At 32.8% G+C, this 23,196-nt stretch overlaps 1 protein-coding gene across 3 annotated transcripts in view; it reads left to right on the forward strand.

Annotated features, from left to right (window-relative positions):
- Positions 1 to 240: 240 nt before the first annotated feature.
- The window catches only part of LOC132738787 (uncharacterized), a 51,997-nt gene continuing 29,041 nt past the window's right edge, over positions 241 to 23,196 (forward strand). For 2 of the 3 annotated variants that reach the window (XM_060726383.1, XM_060726382.1), the window contains exons 1-7: positions 241 to 353; positions 8,930 to 9,020; positions 9,658 to 9,728; positions 12,389 to 12,527; positions 13,745 to 14,518; positions 14,816 to 14,905; positions 17,199 to 17,468. In XM_060726383.1, the coding sequence (XP_060582366.1) occupies positions 8,948 to 9,020; positions 9,658 to 9,728; positions 12,389 to 12,527; positions 13,745 to 14,518; positions 14,816 to 14,905; positions 17,199 to 17,468 (1,417 nt within the window). In that variant the 5' untranslated portion in view covers positions 241 to 353; positions 8,930 to 8,947. The remainder of the gene's footprint in view (positions 354 to 8,929; positions 9,021 to 9,657; positions 9,729 to 12,388; positions 12,528 to 13,744; positions 14,519 to 14,815; positions 14,906 to 17,198; positions 17,469 to 23,196) is intronic. The other variant, XM_060726384.1, reaches the window with a different exon arrangement.

Below are 23,196 nucleotides of genomic sequence, written 5' to 3' on the forward strand. Positions count from 1 at the left end.
TATATACGAATTATCATAATAAGTCTGACTGGACAACCATTCCCTACGATCACCACTGTTCTTTATATGTAATGTAAGATTTTTTTCCATTTGATAGAGTTCTACAATACTTTTTAAACGTACCGTAATAAGCTGTATGATAGGCGGACCGAGGAAGAAAATACACAGATTTAGTGTTCTAGTGCCCAGCGGTTGATTGCCCACAATCACTGTAGCGATTGATCGCCATAAGAGAGACCCGTTCAGAAAATACAATATCCCAGTCAGATAGGCCTACTTTCGATTTCAGGAAAATATTTTTTTGAAAATTATTATCTATATTACCCGATGATGTCAAGAAAATAAAGATGACGGTAAGAATAAAATTTTTAACTGACGTATTTCTCTTGAATTTCAGTTTCTTTTTCAAGGAAAGTATTGTTTTCATAGTTTTTTCTGAATGTTAAAACAGAAAGTAGAAACATTTCTAATTTTCTGAAAAGGAATTAGATCTACCAGGTGATTATACAATTGCGTGATAATTCTTTACAATTTAATTCCCGTCAAAATTTACATGATGTATTGATCTTTCGTTTTAACAAATAAATAAATAAATGTTCCTGTCGTTATGGTTATATGCACAGGTGCTAGTGGCATTGATTTGACCCACAGGCGCTAGTCACATAATCAAATATTTTACATAATCGGTCTTTATATGTATATAAAGATATAAGGCCCCCAACGAAACAAAAACATCATGCAGAACAAACAAGAACACTGCTGCAATAAACGACCAGATCACGGTTATCTCTTTCTGGTTGCCATCTGAAAGGATCAATCCAAGTGCCAACGCTTTTTATTTCATTAAAATCCCTCAAATAGCAAAGAAATTGGGAAAAGTTTCGCAAAATGCCATTATTTTCAAGTCATGTCGTTTTCGACGTCCAGTCCATTCATGTATGCACACACGATTTCTGATCGATTTTTACGGGAAAAAAAAACAGCTAAAATTTCCACGTATGTTCCATAAACAAACTCTTTTCCTATCGATCTGCGAAGTCTTCACTGATCAAATGCCCTCTTCGTACGTATTTCATTAAAAAATACACAAGGATCTCGCTTGTGACAGTATTTTATCGCCATGTATAGCGCATGTATATATACTGTTCCGCTCTGAATATTATATAAGGATTTGATTGGTTAAGATAATTACCGGAATACTATTGACCAATCGTATAATACTATTTCTTTGCTTCATTTATCTGTCACTTCAAATTACAAATGGCGCACTTTACTTGACCTCCGCTTCTACAACCAATATTTTTTAAATATTTGAGTACAAAGAGGGCTCTAGTTCAATTTAGACTTCGCAGATTGATAGAAAAAGAGTTTGTTTATGAATTTTATGAGGAAATTTTAGATGTTTTCTATTTATTTCGTAGAAATCGACCAGAAATCGTGTTTGTATACATGAATAGATTGGACGTCGAAAACGACATGGATTGAAAATATTGGCATTTTCTGAAACTTTTACTCATTTCTTTGCTATTTGAAGAATTTTAATGAAATAAAAAGCTTTAACGCTTGGATTGATCCTTTCAGATGGCGACCAGAAATAGATAACCGTGATCTTGTCGTTTCTTTCAGCATTATTCTTGTTTGTTCCGCATGATGTTTTTGTTTCATTGGGGGCCTTATATCTTTATATACATATATAGACTGATTATGTAAAATATTAAGAATTTTTCTTAAAATACGGGCACATAGGACTTAGTGCCACTCGTGGAGGATAAAACCATTTAAAAGTATGTTAAATCCAGTTGTTTGCATGTGAGTTCGACCCGTTTGATCTCTTTGTTGATGTATTTCAAGCGTAAATACCAGCTTACAATGTACATGTCATGACGGTCTCATCTTTCGGACCTGGGTGATTTCTTACTTTCGGGCTTTAAAACATTAACTAGCGGTTAATTGGAGATCTGTAAATAGTAAATTGTAATAGAAAAATATATTATGCATTGATTCCATGCAACAATCCGACGATATTACCGCCCGGTGAAAAATTTTAACACAGATAACCGGCGTACCCATAATTTTCGTACCTGAATGTTGCATACCTAAATGTCTATAATAATATAACAGTGAAAAAAAATTTTTTTTTTTTTTTTTTTTTAATATATTGATATTTTATTGTATAAATAACAAGGTGAACACATTTTATGTCAAATCAATGCCACTAGCACCTGTGGTTATATGCTGAAAAGTTGCTAATGTTGAAAGTTCAACATACACTGATACATGTACATGGTTCTTATTTGGAAACAGGTGAATGGTCTATACTGTACTAGATTCTATTTTAAGTTTTGAATGTATTTAAGTTGAAGAAGAGTCATCAATATCTGAAGCTGAAAGTACATTAAAAAACTGGCAGTGATTTTTAGCTCGACTATACGAAGTATATGGAGAGCTGTCCTACTCGCCCCGGCGTCCGCGTCCAGATTTTAGATTAAAGTTTTGGTGCAGTAAAATATTTTTCACTATAACTTTGTCATTTCTTAAGGTATCAACTTCAAACTTCAAATATATGTTCCTTATCATCAACCACATCTTATGTGACAAGGTTCATAACTCTAGCACCAATATTTTCAGATTTATCTCCCCTTGAACTTAGAATTTTCCATAAAAAATATTATTTTTTACTGTTACTTATTTATTTCTAAAGGGATCAACTTCATACTTTAAATATATTTACGTTATCATCATCCACATCTTATGTGACAAGGTTCATAACTCTAGCACCAATATTGCAAGAATTATCTCCCCATAAACTTAGATTTTTTTACTAGAAAAATGTTATTTTTTATTATAACTTTTTTATTTTTAAAGGTATCTACCTCAAACTTCAAATACTTATTCCTTATCATCAATTACATTTTATGTGACAATGTTCATAACTCTTGAAGCAATATTTACAGATTTATCTCTCTTTGAACTTAGGATTTTCTTTAAGAAATATAATAACTTCTTTACTTTTTAAGGTATCTACTTCAAACTTCAAATATATATTTCTTATCATTACACAAATGTTGTGTGACAAGGTCCATAACTCTAGCATGACTATTTCTAGAATGAATTATTCCCCTTGATCTTGGAATTTATGTTAACAAATGTTATTTTTTTAACCATAACTTAATACATAATTATACATAATTGATTTTTCTTTCATAGTTTTGTCCTCCTTACTGCGTCCAGTATTTTATTAGTCGAGCTTCGCTGTCTCCTGTGACAGCTCTTGTTTTTCTTATTTACTATTTTTGTCTTATTTCTTTTTTTTTTCTTATTTCTTTTTTTCATTAATTTTGTTTTTATTAATTTACATTTGTTTATTTTCATTTTTTGGCTACAAATCGTGTGGAAATCCTATGCCCGACTTGTCCGACTCCAGTCTTTATGCTTTAGATTTTCCTTAGAACTTGTCCAAGGACAAGTGAAAATATATGAACAGTAGGAAAAAACAAAACAAATGCTGAATCAGTAATTAAGTGCCCAACTAGAAAAAATGTTTACTTTAATTGTAGAATAAATAAAAAGAATAACGATCATGAAGCTCAAGCCTACAATGTATGATCAGATTAAATAAGGATGAAGTTTTGACATGATTCATTTTTTTCATTGCATACATTCCATAATTTCTAGGTAACTTTCTGGACCACTTTGAATAGGTGTGGGGGTGTCTGGGTGGGAAGTCTTTGAGAAAGCAGATTGTTTCTAGAATTTGCACAGTGGCACACAACCTAGATAACCAGTATTTGCAACTAGCCATTTCATGTGGTAAAAATAGCTGAAACGATCACTGATTCCTTGATAATCTCATATTTAGCAGTAATTTTGACGGTGTTCTAGCACTAAGTGGAATTCAATTTAAATTTGATCACACATACCTTAATCAAGCAAAATAAAAGCAATCACTATTGATACAGCTTAATTGTCTCTTTAATGAATCCAAATCACTATCATTGATTTGTATCAGAAATACCAAGTTTTAAATTTTGGTTGATGTTGAAATTAACTGACAAAGATTACAATTTGTTAGCTTTAGCTCATTTTTTTGTGCCAATGAGAATGCCTAAATTAGAATTTTTTTGACATTCTGATAAGTCTATTCAGCATAAACTGCCTGCAATAGGGTTAATTTAACCATTCAAATAAGCACCACTTTGATCTGGATAAACACTATGTATGCTTACAAAAAGTAGGTTCAAAACTTTGAAATAGTTGAAAGCATGTAAAGAAAAAGAAACAAAATAGCCATTTCTTTTTAATGTTTTTAGGTGAACTATTGTGTCCAGCATCTGAACATTTAAACAAGATCTACTCTATAAAAAGATTGCTCAAATGGTTCCAGTCTACTGAACAAGATGGTGGCCAGTAATAAAAATAGAAAATCTCCTCTAAAACTGTTGGGTATATTTGGATGAAACTAAATAGCAAGGAATGGTCATTTATGGAGAGTTGTCTATTATAATTGCTCAGTCTGCTGAACAGGATGACCGTCAGTTAAAAATAGGAAAAAAATGTTATATGAGATTTTGTTCATAACTGCCAGATAGATTTTGAGAACACTCAATAAAAATAATGATTGGGCAACCCTTTACTTAGGCTGTTAAAATAATAAATATACTGTTGTGCTGATTAAAATGGCTTCCAGAGTTAAAATAGAAAAAAAACTTTAAACCACATCTCCTACTATCAGGTAGATTTTGATGAAACTTAGAATACAGGAATGATCCTTGGATAGTCTTCTACAAACATTGCTCAAATGGTTTTGGTCTGCTGAACAAAATGGATGCCAGAGCTAGAAAAAGAAAATTCTAAAATGATCTCAAGACAACATATTCTCCTTAACTATTTCTATTAATTGACAAATTCTATTAATTGTGTGATACAAATATTTAATGGTAAAACAGTTAACATATTATAGTCATTCAGATATGTATTACATGCACTTACAATATACTTACAACACATAGTACTAAAACTGATTTGCCTATGTTAGATTTTCAATACATTCTATTTCAGAATGTATTATGAAATGACAATAATTATTGTAACAAGGAAGTTGTTTACTAGTCATATTGGATGTTTGCCAACTTTTACATTTAATATTTCACTCTGTATAAATGTCATTTGATTTAAAATATCTAGGTGGTTAAGTTTAAGATAAAAATTTTAGTGATTGAAGTACATGCAAGTATCAACTGATAGAATAGGATGTTTTTATCAAGATAACAGTTAAAGGTTATCATCATTAAAGACCCATTATACTTTTAAAATTCTAAAGTATCAATTTATTTTTCAAAAGCTTTCTATTTTTGATGTCAAATGTGATGTTTCAGTTTCCAAAAAGTTAATTTTTGGCCATTTACCTGTGCCATCTTTTGCTTCTTTACTGTTTTGTCAATTATTACAGTGATAGTGATTAAATATTTTGTATGGAATTAAAAATTCTTTTCAATTATTACAGTGATACACTCAACACAATTTCCTTCAGGTGATTATCATTCCACATGTTTTAAATCTATTACAAGGTAAAATATAAAAGACTTGTATGCCTTTTCTAATAAGAGTAAACTTTATTCATTAAGTATAGATACACCATGAGGCACATTTTTACTACAAATGCAGGACCAATATGAACTTCTCCAAAACATTATTAACAAAAAACCCGGCCATTATGAAGAAACTCCTTCTTTATGAAAAAACTCGGTTATCATGAGATCCAAGCCTTCTCATTGGCTGACCATCTCGGCCATTATGAAACTACATCTATCCATTTGGGCGTGAAGAAAAAAGTAGCCATCTTGAATTTTCTGAACTTAAATTTAGATTCTTGTTTAATCAATTTTAACATCAGATGTTTTTGAGATATCCTAATGTAAATGCATAATAATTTTGCTGACTAAGGATGGGTTAAGATCCTGACAGGCTTACTGTATACAAATAATTATTAAATCAGACAACACTGTGTATATAATGTATATGAATAGACTTTAAGACTTGGAATTTTTGTTTGTTGATGTTTATGTTTAGTACTTTTATTTCATTAAAAATTTGAAATTTCCTCATTAATTCCTCATTAATTGTTACTTGTTATACCCCCAAAAACGAAGTTTGGGGGGTATATAGGAGTCACCCGGTGGTCGGGCGGTCGGTCGGTCCAGACGTCCGTTGCATTTTCCTTGTCCGGAGCATAACTTGAAGACTAATGGTTGGAATACAATATAACTACATACAATGGTCAAGCACATTGAGAGGAAGTGCAGTGCACAAGAACCATAACTCTATCTTGTCTAATTACAGAGTTATTGCCCTTTGTTACTTTTCCTTGTCCGGGCATAACTTGAAAACTACTGGTTGGAATTCAAAACAACTTCATACAATTGTCGAGCACAATAAGGGGAAGTGCAGTGCACAAGAACCATAACTCTATCTAAAGTAATTACAGAGTTATTGCCCTTTGTTACTTTTCCATTGCTTTCTTTTGTCCGGACCATAACTTGAAGACTAATGGTTGGAATTCATTATAACTTCATACAATGGTCAAGCACATTGAGAGGAAGTGCAGTGCACAAGAACCATAACTCTATCTTGACTAATTACAGAGTTACTGCCCTTTGTTACTTTTCCTTGTCCGGGGCATAACTTGAAAACTACTGGTTGGAATTCAAAACAACTTCATACAATTGTCAAACACAATAAAGGGAAGCGCAGTGCACAAGAACCATAACTCTATCTAAAGTAATTACAGAGTTATTGCACTTTGTTACTTTTCCATTGCATTCTTTTGTCCGGACTATAACTTGAAGACTAATTGTTGGAATTCATTATAACTTCATACAATGGTCAAGCACATTGAGAGGAAGTGCATTGCTCAAGAATCATAACTCCATCTTGACTAATTACAGAGTTACTGCCCTTTGTTACTTTTCCTTGTCCAGAGCATGACATGAAAACTACTGGTTGGAATTCAAAACAACTTCATACAATGGTCAAGCACAATAAGGGGAAGTGCAGTGTACAAGAACCATAACTCCATCTTGACTAATTATAGAGTTATTGCCCTTTGTTACTTTTCCATTGCTTTCTTTTGTCCAGAGCATAACTTGAAGATTAAAGGTTGATATACAATATAACTTCATACAATGGTCAAGCACATTGAGAGGAAGTGCAGTGCACAAGAACTATAACTCCATCTTCAGTATTTATAGAGTTATTGCTCTTTGTTCCTTTTCCTTGTCCAGAGCATAACTTGAAAACTACTGTTTGGAATTCAATACAACTTCATACAGTTGTCAAGGACATTAAAAGGAAGTGCAGTGCACAAGAGCCATAACTCCATTTTGACAAAATACAGAGTTACTGCCCTTTGATACTTTTTCCTTGTCCGGAGCATAACTTAAAAGGTACTGGTTGGAATTCAAAACAACTTCATACAATGGTCAAGCACATTGAGAGGAAGTGCAGTGCACAAGAACTATAACTCCATCTTCAGTATTTATAGAGTTATTGCTCTTTGTTCCTTTTCCTTGTCTTTCTGGACTTATTACAGAGTAATTCAATAAAACTTCATTAATGGCCAACCACATTGATAGGAAATGCAACATACAAGAACCACAACTATCTTTAATTGCCCACAACCATAACTATATTTCAATTCTTTTACAAGGTATTCTGTTACTAGTAACATCCTCATTTCCGAAGCAGTATTAATCACATTTAGTGATAGTTCTAGTTAACTATCTATTATGAAAACACTTAATAAATAACATTCTATTATTAATTTCTGATAAATATTTATGTGCATTTAAATTTTGCTTATTTTAAATAAAATTTATTATTTATATAAAATTGACCAGTAAGACTGTCTTGACATAAATTTGTTTTTGTAAATGATACGAAAAGTCTTGTGGTTATAACTGTTAATTGTTTCCATAAGTATTTACCACAGTCCTATTTGATAAAGAAAATGTTGGCATGCAGATTTTTGTTGCAAAATTTAATTTACAAATACCCTTATGTTTGCAATGATAATTTTTGTGATATCAATACATATATTCTGTATTATGATTTTTGGCAGTCTGACAGGGTTTTCTGAATACTGGTTATTAGATTGCTGACTGTCTGAGAGCTGGCAGACATAAACAATTGTCTTTTGTGCACAAATCCTACATTCCTGACAACAGATTTCAACAAATTCTTTCATGAATCTTTTCTCTTTTGTTGTTGTTGTAAAATTGCTTTTAAACTTCCCTACCCAGTCCTCAAAATTTATTATTAAAATGGTAATCAAACGATTGTAACAAAAAGTATTGTTTAATTTATTAAACTTAATCTTTCATAGGAAATATTGTCACCAAGTGTATGCAATGCCCTGGAAAACTTTTTCATGGTTTTGTGATTTGTCATAAAATGTTATGTAATTTAAAGTTATATCAGTAGTGCTAAGCAGTTTCATATTAAACATTAAACAAATTGTTTTGGTTGTTATAGAAACATGTTCAAAGAGAGTTACATAACAGACAAAGAAAACTCTTTGTCATTTGCAAGATATCATATTACATGTACATCTATGAATATTTTGATAGACACCATAGACACTGTACACTATTATACTGGAAAGTTATATGTGGTGAAAACTACCTTTTGATTTAAATGAAGTAGGACATTTGATCCAGTGTGCATGGTAAAGTTATTATCCAAACTTGCTCTAAATTTTCTAGGTGTAATTTTGATATATTTTCAAGGACAATTAGTATTTACATGTATACATTTTCATAAAAGACCTGCAACACCTGACTTCAGATAAACCATGATTTTATTTACTTGTCATGATGTACTCCCAGCATACATGTTTATGAAATTGGTTCATAATGTGCAGTAACTTTTTCAGGGTTAATAGTTCAAGAAAATGGCGGATACTGGTGGAAAAAATCCCAAGGATGCTAATAGTGGAGCAACAAGGTCTCATGCTGAAGATGGAGGTACTGTTAATGTTAATTTTAAATGAGATATTGTAGCTCTTGGTCTAATTCCTTTTCTGCTTAAATTGTTAATTATTAATATGTATATATAATTACCTTGAATAAAAATATGTTTAAACCAATTTTCAATGAAATGTTACACATAATCTTGAAAATCAAAAAATGGACCAAAAAAACAACAACCATAGAATGATTTAATAGATGTTGGTGAGATTGCTTATTATCTGAAGGAGAAGCCTTTTTGCTCATGGATCTCTGGGCGAACATTAGATGGTCTTAATTGCAATTTTTGGATTCTGACTGTTGTAAAAATAAATGTGGGACTTGAAATAATATCAGACTTTAATTAATACACTGTGCAGTAATTTTATTCTGTTGTATTAAACATTTTATTGAATATAGTTATGATGTACAAGCAGTTATTGAGAAGCGGTTTAATGTCATTTTGCAAAAAAAACAACTGATCTATATGAATAAAAATCAGAATTTTGTAAAAAGCCAAGCAATACCCTACATGGAGGAATGGGCAAACACAGTGACCCTTACTACCAGTTTGAATTAAACTTAATATATCGATGTGTTCATTTAGTTTGTGATTAGTACGGTAACTTAACATAATATTTTTGAATATTTACAGGTAATGCAAAACAGGTTCCCAACATGTCAGTACCGACAGATAGGTCTACAAAGAAGGAGACGGAAGAAAAGGTTTACATAATTTTATAACTAACCTGAATACAAAGTGCTCAAGATGAGCTTTTGTGATGACAATACACATTTAATTTAAACAATATCTCCTAAAACACACTATGGATTTTGACCAAACTTCACAGGAATGATCCATAGGTGGTCCTGTACAAAAATTATACAAAATTTAATGGTGATACATAAGTATGACTTAAGAGCTTAAAAATACACAATTGCCTATGTAACTACATGATGTACAATGCCCAATTTTTTTAAGAAGAGTACACAGCTGTGAAACCTATATTGAACAGTGCTGTCTGAGTTACATATAAGTTTTTGCACCACTGTAGGTGTCCAGTAGAATCAGTATTCTAGCTCTCTTTATAGTATTGTATTCAACAATGTTTCTTTCAAACCATCAAATTTTTGAAATAATCAGCAGAATTTATTAGAACTTATTACTTCAAGTATAATAAAGATTTCATTACTGAAATGGAATTGAGGCAAGATAGAATTCAATAGTGATTCGATTTTAAATTTTTGAAGTTGGAAAAATGAAAATAAGGCTAGTTGGAGTACATTTATGTTTTGATATGGATATATTTTGGACAGAGAAAATTATAATGAAGCTAAATGGATAAAATGATGTACAATAGAGATATATTCTTGGAGAGAAGATGGTGCAAATACTACATTTGAACCTGCAAAATTCCTCTAATTGTAAGGCAAATGATTTTCCTTGATTTCTTAAATACTTTGTTTTTTTATTGCTGTCTGTGATATGTGGGCTTTGTAAGCCTTTGATGTCCTGTCAAAATTATGTATTTCAAGATCTTGTCAAGCTCACCTGTGCACAAAGTGATCGAGTTGAGCTTTTGTGATCACACTATGTCCGGCTTCAATTGTCAGTGTTTCTGTTGTCAACTCTTTTTTCAAAAGATTTCTCTCCTGAAACCATAAGGTCAAATTTGTATTTTTTCCTGGGTTGTTCCAGCTAGCATGAAGCTCTTAAAATGTTCAAATGATTTTGCTCTATTGAACATCTTTGTCAGAAGGGCTAGAAAATAGATTTGAAATTGTTTAAATTATAGCTCTGGAGTCATTATTGTTACCCTGGGGGCGGGGTCATGACTTTTCCTTATAATTATAGCTAATACGTAATAGGCTAAAAAAAATGTACTAAAATGCTGTAAGGGCAAAATCTAGGATATAAGCCATGAAAAATGGACCTCTACCAAGTTTTCTTTGGGGGTTCATGGATTTCATGGATTTTTCTTAAATGTACATTTATATTATAAATATTTTCTATATAACCATGAAGGCTAAAAATTAACTTTTGGCATGAAACATTGTCAAGTGAACTTCTGTCAAGTTTGTTAAAATAAAGCCATGTGGTCTAAATTTGACTCTCCCTGGGGATTCATAGATTTTCTTATATGTATATAGTGAAAACTTTTATTCTTTTTACTACAAAACCATCAAGTCAAAAGCTGAGATATTTGGCATGAAAATTTTTCTTGTGGATCACTTCCAAGTTTCTTTAAATTGTAGCCTTGGAGTTTAAATTGGCCCATGAATTTTCATTGTATGAAAATGGCCAAAATTTACAAGAGAAAGAGTTTAGATATTTGATATGAAACATTATATTATAGACCTCTACTAAATTTAATTAAATTATAGTGGTGAGGCAAAATTAGCTTCACCCATGAAGTTGGGGGGGGGGTGGTCATGAATGTTCCTGATATGAATATCAATCAGTTACTTCCATTGCAACCATTGACTTCCACAGCAATTATAGACTTTCCATAGCAACCGATGACTTACATAGCTACCATTGACTTCTATAGCAATTATTGACTTTCCATAGTGACCTTTGACTCTCCATAGCAACCAGTGATTTGTCATAGCATTAGCAACCATTGACTTTCCATAGTAAATAGTGACTTTCATGGCAAACAATGCTTTTTCCAAACAATCAGTGACATTCATAACAACCATTGACTTTCCATAGCAACAGGTAATTTTCATAGAAACCAGTGACTTTCTGTAGTAATCAGTGACTTCACATTGACTTCCATAGCAACAATTGACTTTCAGTAGCAACCAGTGACATCTGTAGCAATAACTGAGATTCCATTGCAACCATTGATGTGTATTTCAACCAGTGACTTTCCATAGCAAGCAGTGACTTTGATGATAACCGTTGACTTTCAATAGCAACCATTGACTTTTTGTAGCAACCTGTGACTTCCCATAGTGGATGGATGTTGTTATATAATTATCAGTATAAGAACAAGCTCAATAAAAAAAAACATGCAACATTTTCAGTTTTGCTTTGTTTAGCAACCATTAATATAATATTTTAAATATGGAAAGAATCATCTTGGGATATTGTAAAACATACTGTTGCTGTTTCTGACTAAACCATATTCAAAATTTAAATGTGAAGTCCTATGTGTCTATGGAGCATCTTATGAAAAGCAGCATTTGATGTAAAATGTATGGGTTAAATATTATGCATTTACGTAAAATCCTTGCTCTAGTGACAGCTTTATTTGAAAAAGGGCAATAATGTATGAAATTGTGGATTTTGTACTATTTTTCTTTACAAGATGTACTTAGAATCATGTAAGTCAAATTAATGTTACTGTATTTATTTTATATAACCCATATTTTTTCAGCAAAACAAAAATGGTAAATTAAGCCCATGTGCCAGTACTAGTGCAACCAAACAAAGTGGTTCAAATGCATTTGTCAATGCACAGAGAGCTAAATATGAGCGGCATAAGAGGGAGGGTTGTAAAACAGAAGGAACTACAGGTAATTCTTCTGTGGAAAGTGGTTTAAAAGGGGAACAAATGCCAGCAACAACTGCAGGAGGCTCAAATTATGGTGCAAGTAGCTCTGGCCATGATAATTTATGCATGACTTGTATTACATGACATGTCTCCCATGTCTTACAAATGGTTCATCCTTAATAAAACAAACAATTTCGGGCATATATGCTGCGCCTAGCGGTGCTCTTGTTTTGATGTTAAATTATCATTATACATTTGCTTAAATTAACATAATTTTGTAATGTATTTACAGATTTAAATTCATACAAAAGAACACATATGACAAAACAGTCATTTGAATGATTCTTATATGACCGTGACCATTATATCACCTTGACATTTTAAAATTAAAATTTGCTTAACATTATTTACTTACAGATTTGATTCATTCTCTGACAAAAGAACACACATGATAATACTGAGTTGTTTAATTTTACTGATATGACCTTAACCTTTAATTGACTTTGACCATCAAGGTCAAATTATTGAAATTTTCTTATATTTTTATAACTTTGTTTTTTTTTTTATTTATGGCCCCTTGCTGTAAATGGTTAAGGCATAACAATTGCAGGCACCAATTTTCTTTGCGTGATCATAAGAGGTAGCTTAAATGGGTTTGAAAAACTGGAGTCTGTGCATCTTTTAGGTCAAGTAGGTGTCCCTGGTGTTGCTTTGAAGTTAGTAACACCAGAGGTTGGCCAAAATTATTTTTCCAGTTTCGGCGCCATACAAGCCATACTGTATTTCTGCACTGTAAAACTAAACAAACAAACATAAAAGCAAACATAAATCTAGACAAAGGAACACATAATGAGAAAACTGACATGTTACTCTTTTATTGACCTTGACTAACAAGGTCAAGTTTGAAATTTGAATTTTATTTGATATATGTAAGATTTGTATAAATAGTCTTTCTGTAATATTTTTCCTTTGCTGTGTTTGACTTCAGAAATAAGAACAAAAATGAGCAGGTCCTGCTAGGTGGTGCCTCTTAATTACTCAATTTGATTGTATAAGGTTGCCGTCCATAAATACAGACACCCAAAGGTGTTGTTATTGTGACTTTAACACTGAGCAAGTTTCCAGTACTTTCAGCATTTTGATTGTTTATTACAGCACTATCTCTTCAAAGAGATGACAAAGTTCTTGATAACTCAGGTACACATTTATCAGAATCAAACAGTGTAGAAATTATTTCAGAAGAAGATCATGAGGAACAAATGAGAGATGGGGACAATATTTCAATTCAGTCTTTTAATATGACAAGCATGACACAAATTCCAGGTGATAACAACACAGAGCTTAAACCAAACACAGAGCTGTGCTCTACACTAGGAACAGGTGATGAGATTGTTCATGGTGTTAACAATGCTGCAAAATTGCCTGAGACTCACAATGCTGAAGGTGAAAAAGAAATTAAGCATTTTGTAAAATTTGAAGAACATAAAACAATACAGCAATTTTCAGAGACACCTGTTTTTAGCATACAGAAGGTTGGCGATTGTTATTTACTTTATAAACAAAATTATCCGCCAGTGATATTACCTGAGCTGGAAGGAGCTTCAAATGTAAGTGTTTCGAAAGATATGATCTTTATTCACAATGTCCCAAAATATTTGATAAAAATAGAGAATGAAATGGTAACAGTATCTGAATTAGGAGTTGCTAAATTTGAAGTTAAAAGAAGTGAAAGCAATAACACAAAAAGATCAGGACAGGATCTGTCTGCAGAAATTCAGGAGCAAAAAGGAGATGAAGAAGGATTGGAAATGAAAAAAGTAAGGGGAACAACTCAAGATATGCAAAATGTTTTGAATCCACCACAAGAGAATGATACAAATCCATTGGACCATCAAGATACAGTAACTGATGTCAATACTGGCGGCTCATCTAGTGACGATGTAAAGAAAGAAGAAGCAAAAGCAGATGTTGATGATGAGCTAATTTGCAAGCTTCAAAGAATGGAATTAAAAGGTATTCATTAATTAAGCATCATGCCAGAATAAGAAACATGCCTTAAATAAATAAAGCTGTAGATCATTGAATGTTTTTTACAAAAACTGTAAAGGAATTATTTTGTAAAACAAAGAATGTGACAATTGTTTGAATTTCTTCTGTTTTGATAATTATGATTATTGGTATAAAACTTTGTGCTGGATTTATATATATACTCTGAATATATGATTTGATAGAATGAAAAGTTACAATAAAAAATCTGATAAACAGTTAAAATCTTGTATTTAAAGTTTCAATTTTTTTTTAATTTTGTAGATGCTCCGGGACAACAACAGCAGTCATTAGAAGAAGCAGTATGTAAGGATGAGAAACCACCTATACCAGCCCCTAGATCTAAAAATAAAGGTATGCTGTGTCACCTTATTCTTTGACCTAGCATTACAAACATAGTTTTGTGTTTTTGTCTGAAGATAGTAATCATTTAGCTTACATTTGGTACTGTTTCATTTGATATATTTGTATATGAGTTTAGCCTTTGTGAGAATTTATAACATGTATAATTACAGGCAACTTGTCCTTTCATCACTCCTCTCCAACATTTGCAACTGAAACCCATGTGTTTGTAGTTTCATATTATGAAAATTGAAATTATTGGAAGTTGATATTTGACTTTTGATGGTTCCCAATGGAGACACATATTACAATGTAGACACTGTTTTGTCTATCTGTCAATTCATCTGTCCCTCTGGATCCATATATTAGAATCTCTCCACCCATTTGTCTTGAAACTTGGCTGAAATGTTTATATGAAAAGGAATTTGAGGATCACCAACTTTTGTCAGGTCAAATTATTTTATTTTATTATAATGGTCATAACTTTGTTTTTCATTTATTTTATTAATGTGATTCATTCTTTAATTGTCATTTATTTATTGTTAGTAACTATTAGTTATAATGGACAAATTAGATTTATACTTGGACAAAGATTACTAGTAGACAACCTTGACATGTTGAATGATTAAGATATGACCTTATGTAAATGACCTTAATCTGTAAAGGACCTTAACTGTCAATTTTAATCATATTTTATACATGAAAAGAGTGTTTTCTTGGAGCATTCATTACTGATCCATTACTTGACAACCCATGGGTTGTTGGCCCTCAAACTTAGTAGGTGCATTAGACTTCACCAGTAGAAGACCCCTATAGATTTAGGGTCAAGGGGTCAGAGATCAATGTTACAATGACCTTGTAGTTAAAAAGTTTCCTATCAATAACTTGATTAGCTATGGGCTTTTGGCCCTCAAATTTTGAAGGTGCATTGGTCTTGGCCAGTAGATGACCCCTAATGATTTTAGGGTCAGGGGAACAAAGATCAAGGTTGCATTGATCTTGTTTTTCATAATGATCATATTAACCTTGTATGTAAAGACTGCTTCTGACCAATAACTCAACAACTCAAGTTGCCTTGGTTGATATTTTTTTATTAAAACTAAAAATCCTTTTGGTATACACATTTCAAGGTCTTATGTAATATAACAACTTGGCTGTCATTAATGAGGTCTACATAATTCATAAAATTTATGCATATATTATTTGGTGAGATTTAAAATAACTTTAACATAAAATTGCTGCACACAACCTTTGAGGTCACAATTACCTAGTGAGTAGTCATGATCAGTAATTAACCCTCATTTATTTTTGGTCACTAGGTCAAAAGTCAGTTAAATAAACTGATCACATGACTAATTGGCTGCCGATAGGGGGCATACATGTTTTACAAACATATCTTGTTTAAGTAGCATGTATTTCTGTATCATTAATCTTCATTGTAAATTTTAATTTAAAATACTTTCTAAAGAAAATGAAAACAGTATTTCTAACAAGTTACTGCATCATTCAATATGCAGCTCTCCTACTCTTCAAGATTACACAGCCTTTAGATGACTATTGGTTTTAGGTCAAAGATTAAGGTTACCATGGCCAATAAGTAGATGACTACTTTTTTTTGTTTACAGAGATTAACATGAAAATTTGTCGAATAACACATCCTACTATATGTATATACATGTACCAGTATTTGAAATCATTTTTTTCTTGCCATTTCTTTGCAATACTTAGGAAACCCACTTGCTTTTAAACAAGAATTAAATGTAGAGGAGAGTCTGAATGAAGGCTTAAATCTAAATCTAAGATGTTCTGTGAACAAACTACACATGAAAGCCATGTGGTACAAAGATAAAAGGCTGCTGAAACAGAATGAGAGAATCACATTGATATCAAAAGATTTAACCCATACCCTTAAAATACAAAATGTTTGCCTATCAGATGCTGGAAATTACACAGTTAAAATTGAAAATCTGGAGTCAACATGTATATTAATCTACATGTATATTTTAACACATATTAAAAAAGACAAAATCCATCATTCTTTTAAGGTACAAAATTGCAGCATTCATTATGCCACTTCCCTCTTCCTCTTAAAGAAAACTGGGTATATTACTTTACACAGCTTCTAGATGACCATATTGATTTTAGGTCAAATATTAAGGTTACAATGGCCAATTAGTAGATGGCCTCAATTAATTTTTTGTTTACCAAGGATTACATGGAAATTTGTTAGAATAACACATTCTACCATATGTATATGCAAGTATTCAAAATCATTTTTTTCTTGCCATTTCTTTGCAATACTTAGGAAACCTGCTGGCTTTTAAACAAGAATTAAATGTAGAGAAAAATCTGATTGAAGGCTTAAATCTAAATCTAAGATGTTCTGTGAACAAACTACACATGAAACCCACATGGTACATAGATGGGAAGCCACTGGAACAGAATGAGAGAATCACACAGACATCAAAAGGTTTCAGCCATTTCCTTGAGATACAAAATGTTTGCCAACAAGACTCCGGAGAGTACACAGTTAGTATTGAAAATCTGAGTTCAACATCAAAGGTCACAATTAAAGGTCAGTTCATTTTCAAATCACTGTTTAGAAAATTAGCTCAGCAATGCAAAGAATACTTTGACTATTCTCACTTAGGTGACTGTGTGAGAGTTTGCATATCACTTGCTTTTAAGTTTTATGTGCAACTTTTTAGCTCACCTGTCACAAAGTGACAGGGTGACAGGGTGAGCTTTTGTGATCGCTTTTCGTCCAGCGTCCGTCCGTTGTCCGTCCGTCCGTAAACTTTTACTTTAAATGACATCTCCTCATAAACCACCAAGCCAATTTCATCCAAACTTCACAGGAATGCTCCTTAGGTGGTCACCTTTAACAATTGTTCAAAGAATTTAATTCCATGCAGAACTCTGGTTGCCATGGCAACCGAAAGAAATTTTTTAAAATATTTTCTTTTAAAAAACCCAAAGAGCTAGAGCTTAGATATTTGTCATGAAACGTCTTCTAGTGAGTGTCTACCAAGTTTGTTCAAATAAAAGCCCTGGGGTCAAAATTGGCCCCGCCCAAGGGGGTCATTGATTTTTCCTATATGCATATAGTAAAAACTTAAAAAATCTTCTTTTAAAGAACCCAAAGAGTTACAGCTAAGATATTTAGCATGAAACATCTTCTAGTTAGTGTCTACCAAGTTTGCTCAAATAAAAGCCCTGGGGTCAAAATTGGCCCCGCCCAAGGGGGTCATTGATTTTTCCTATATGCATATACATGTAGTAAAAACTTAAAAATCTTCTTTTAAAGATCCCAAAGAGCTAAAGCTTAGATATTTGGCATGAAACATCTTCTAGTGAGTGTCTACCAAGTTTGTTCAAATAAAAGCCCTGGGGTCAAAATTGGCCCGCCCCAGGGGGTCATTGATTTTTCCTGTATGAATATAGTAAAAACTTAAAACTCTTCTTTTAAAGAACCCAAAGAGCAAGAGCTTAGATATTTGGCATGAAACATTTTCTAGTGAGTGTCTATCAAGTTTGTTCAAATAAAAGCCCTGGGGTCAAATTGGCCCCGGCCCAGGGGGTCATTGATTTTTTACTATATGCATATAGTCTTAGGACTTTATTTATCTTGGCATGACAAACAGTAAAGGAAAAGAAGAGCAAAATAGCAACAAACAGCTTTCATTATTGTTCTTTTTTGAGATTTGAAATAAATTTGATTATATAGTAGATAAAAACTATATTAACATTGACCTAAGGGCATTATTCATATGTCAACAATTCACATGTTTCTTTAAATTGTTCCTTATTATTGACCAATCGAAACATCTTCCAAATTCCCTAACTCGAACAATGACTTCGTATATCAGTTATATTATGATCTAATAGTCAAAATGATTTTTAGAATACCAATTGACATATATGATAATTATGTACATCAAATCCGAAATATTGTAAACAAGCATGTCATTTTAACTTTTGGTTTATAAGTACATTTACATACTTTATGTCTAAAGCAACTGCTGATCTTTATATACGAAACAAACAAAATAACATCTATTGTGGTTTTGATAAACTTTGGAAATTGTGCCGATTAACATCGTATGTGTGCACATGTCCTTCTGTTTATGATGAAAATAATTCACTTACATACAGCAGTACTCTCACATACGTTTTTTTTGTATGTAGTTTTCATTTGCATTTTACATATGATGACATATTTTAGAAATGAAGTATCAATAAATATTTTTCTTCTATGTGCTATTATTTTGTTTGCAGGCTTTTACTGATGATTATAGTATTGAACTGAGAACCATGTAATTTGAAACATAAAGTGCATACTTGGTGTAAAAGAAGAAAGTATAAATAACATTTATAACAAAAACAAGTAAAAGAACATAAATGTCAATAATTGCCATTGAAAATAGGTTAATAAATATAAACTACTACAAATCCTTTTGCAAAGTTTTACTATGGATTTCAATAGAATAAGAATAAGTTTGCAACCAAAAATGCTTGAAGTATAAGTCTGCAACCAAAATATGCTTGAACAAGATATTTTTGTGTATTGAACGTTATCTTCGGACTTGCGAACTAAACCATTTGTACTGCATTGACAGAAACATATTTTGTTATTGTTAAATGCAGTTCAAAACTTACAAATTCGAATAAATTAGGAGAATAACCGACCAGAACAGTCACATGTCAAATTTCAAAATATCTACATGATCAGTTTATATCTTCAATAACTTCGTCAAAACAGAATCCAGGATGCTGAAATCTTAAACCGAGTGTAGTACATATATTGCATTATGGAATAGACATACTAATGAACTTCAAAATAACAAAGAAACCCACTTGCCTGGCAAAAATTCGTTCACCCGTTTCAAAAAATCACGCCGTGTTTGCCATTTTGTCAAGTTTGCAACCAATTCGCTCGCTTGAACCAAGTGTGCAACCACTTCATGTCCTGCCCCTTGATATAGAGAACAATAGAGTAGCCACATAAATACTCTCCTGTTAGAATGTCCATCTGTCCGTCCGTCACAAAACTTGTCCGTACTACTCCTCAAAAACTACTGATGCAATTTCATCCAAACTTTACAGGAATGATCAGTACCAAGTCTAGTTGTGCATATTGTCAGCATTTTCCGGTTCAATAATTTTTGTCAGAGTTATGGCCCTTCAATAATTTTTATTTTTAAAGTTTGTCCAGACTACTTCCCTTATACAACTAATGCAATTTCAATGAAACTTTACAGGATTGATCTGTAGCTCAAGTCCTTGCGCATATTGCAGGGCTTTTCCGGTTGAATGATTTTTGGCCGAGTTATGGCCCTTTGATAAAAAGGTGTTTTTTTTCTGTGTGTTGCCAGATACACAAAAGCTTGTCCGGACTACTCCTCATAAACTACTGCTGCAATTTCATCCAAACTTTACAGGCATGATCAGTACCAAGTGTAGTTGTGCATATTGTCAGCATTTTTCGGTTCAATGATTTTTGTCAGAGTTATGGCCCTTTAATAATTTTTATTTTTAAAGTTTGTCCGGACTACTTCTCTTATACCACTTATACAATTTCAATAAAACTTTACAGGATTGATCTGTAGCTCAAGTCCTTGCGCATATTGCAAGGGTTTTCCGGTTGAATGATTTTTGGCCGAGTTATGGCCCTTTGATAAAAAGGTGTTTTAAGCTCACCTTGCACAAAGTGCAGGTGAGCTTTTAGGATGGCCAACCAAATGGCGTCCGTCGTCTGTCGTCCGTCCACATTTTAAATATTCTAAGGACATCTTCTATGATACCACAAGGCCAATGTTAATGAAACTTGGCAGGAATACTCTTTGTATGAAGCTCTATCAAGATTGTTGAAAGTATTCCATTTCATGCAGAACTCTGGTTGCCATGGCAACCAAAGAAATATCTTTAAATATCTTCTTTTAAAGAACCGTAAGAGCTAGAGCTTAGATATTTGGCATGAAACATCTTCTAATGAGTGTCTACCAAGTTTGTTCAAATAAAAGCCCTAGGGTCAAAATTGGCCCCGACCCAGGGGATCATTGATTTTCCCTATATGCATATAGTAAAAACTTAAAAAATCTTCTTTTAAAGAACCCAAAGAGCTAGAGCTAAGATATTTGGCATGAAACATCTTCTAGTGAGTGTCTACCAAGTTTGTTCAAATAAAAGCCCTGGGGTCAAAATTGGCCCCGGCCCGGGGGGTCATTGATTTTCCCTATATGCATATAGTAAAAACTTAAAAAATCTTCTTTTAAAGAACTGTAAAAGCTAGAGCTTAGATATTTGGCATGAAACATCTTCTAGTGAATGTCTACCAAGTTTGTTCAAATAAAAGCCCTGGGGTCAAAATTGGTCCCACCCCAGGGTGTCATTGATTTTCCCTATATGCATATAGTAAAAACTTAAAAAATCTTCTTTTAAAGAACCCAAAGAGCTAGAGCTAAGATATTTAGCATGAAACATCTTCTAATGAGTGTCTACCAAGTTTGTTCAAATAAAAGCCCTGAGGTCAAAATTGGCCCTGCCCCAAGGGGTCATAGATTTTCCCTATATGCATATAGTAAAAACTTAAAAATCTTCTTTTAAAGAACCCAAAGAGCTAGAGCTAAGATATTTGACATGAAATATCTTCTAGTGAGTGTCTACCAAGTTTGTTCAAATAAAAGCCCTGGGGTCAAAATTGGCCCCGCCCCGGGGGGTCATTGATTTTCCCTATATGCATATAGTTAAAACTTAAAAAATCTTCTTTTAAAGAACCGTAAGAGCTAGAGCTTAGATATTTGGCATGAAACATCTTCTAGTGAATGTCTACCAAGTTTGTTCAAATAAAAGCCCTGGGGTCAAAATTGGCCCCGTCCCAGGCGGTCATAGATTTTCCCTATATGCATGTAGTAAAAACTTAAAAAATCTTCTTTTAAAGAACCCAAAGAGCTAGAGCTAAGATATTTAGCATGAAACATCTTCTAATGAGTGTCTACCAAGTTTGTTCAAATAAAAGCCCTGGGGTCAAAATTGGCCCCGCCCCAGGGGGTCATTGATTTTCCCTATATGCATATAGTAAAAACTTAAAAAATCTTCTTTTAAAGAACTCAAAGAGCTAGAGCTAAGATATTTAGCATGAAACATGTTCTAATGGGTGTCTACCAAGTATGTTCAAATAAAACCCCCTTCGGTCAAAACTGGCCCGGACCGAGGGTCATTGATTTTCCTTATATGTGTATAGCAAAAACTTAAAAATCTTCTTTGAAAAAACCCAAATAGCTTGAGTTTAGATATTATACATGAAACATCTTTAAGTAAATATCTACAAAGTTTGTTCAAATAAAAGCCCGGGGGTCAAAACTGGCCCTGCCCCAGGGGTGTCATTGTTTTTAACTATATGTGTATAGTAAAAACTTAAAAAATCTTCTTTTAAAAAACCCAATGAGCTAGAACTTAGATGTTTAGCATGAAACATCTTCTTATGGGTGTCTACCAAGTCTGTTCAAATAAAAGCCCTTGGGTAAAAATTGGCCCGGGGGGGGGGGGGCTATATACAGGTGAGCGACCTCAGGGCCATCATGGCCCTCTTGTTTTCTGTGTGTTGCCAGATACGCAAAAGCTTGTCCGGACTACTCCTCATAAACTACTGGTGCAATTTCATCCAAACTTTACAGGAATGATCAGTACCAAGTTTAGTTGTGCATATTGTCAGCATTTTTCGGTTCAATGATTTTTGTCAGAGTTATGACCCTTTAATAATTTTTATTTTTAAAGTTTGTTCGGACTACTTCTCTTATACCACTAATACAACTTTACAGGATTGATCTGTAGCTCAAGTCCTTGCGCATATTGCAGGGGTTTTCCGGTTGAATGATAATTGGCCGAGTTATTGGCCCTTTGATAAAAAGGTGTTTTAGCTCACCTGAGCATGCTCAGGGTGAGCTTTTAGGATTGATGATTGTCCGTCTTCCATCCACATTTAGTTTTGTTAACACTAGCGGTCGCATTTTTGCCTCAATCATCATCAAACTTGGTCAGGATGATCTAGTTGATAGCTCGGATGAGTTCGAACATGGGTCATCTCGGATGAAAAACTAGGTCACAAGAGCTAAAAATATAAAAACCTTGTAAACACTCTAGAGGTCACATTTTTGCCTCAAAGTTGGTCAGGATGCTTGTCAAGGTGATAGCTTGGATGAGTTCGAACATGGGTCATCTCGGATGAAAAATGAAAAACTAGGTCACAGGAGCTAAAAATAAAAAAAAACCTTGTTAACACTCAAGCAATCACATTTTTGCCT

The sequence above is a fragment of the Ruditapes philippinarum genome, unplaced genomic scaffold (assembly GCF_026571515.1).
Source record: "Ruditapes philippinarum isolate M1 unplaced genomic scaffold, ASM2657151v2 ctg1078_1_1_1_1, whole genome shotgun sequence".
NCBI lineage: Eukaryota > Metazoa > Mollusca > Bivalvia > Venerida > Veneridae > Ruditapes > Ruditapes philippinarum.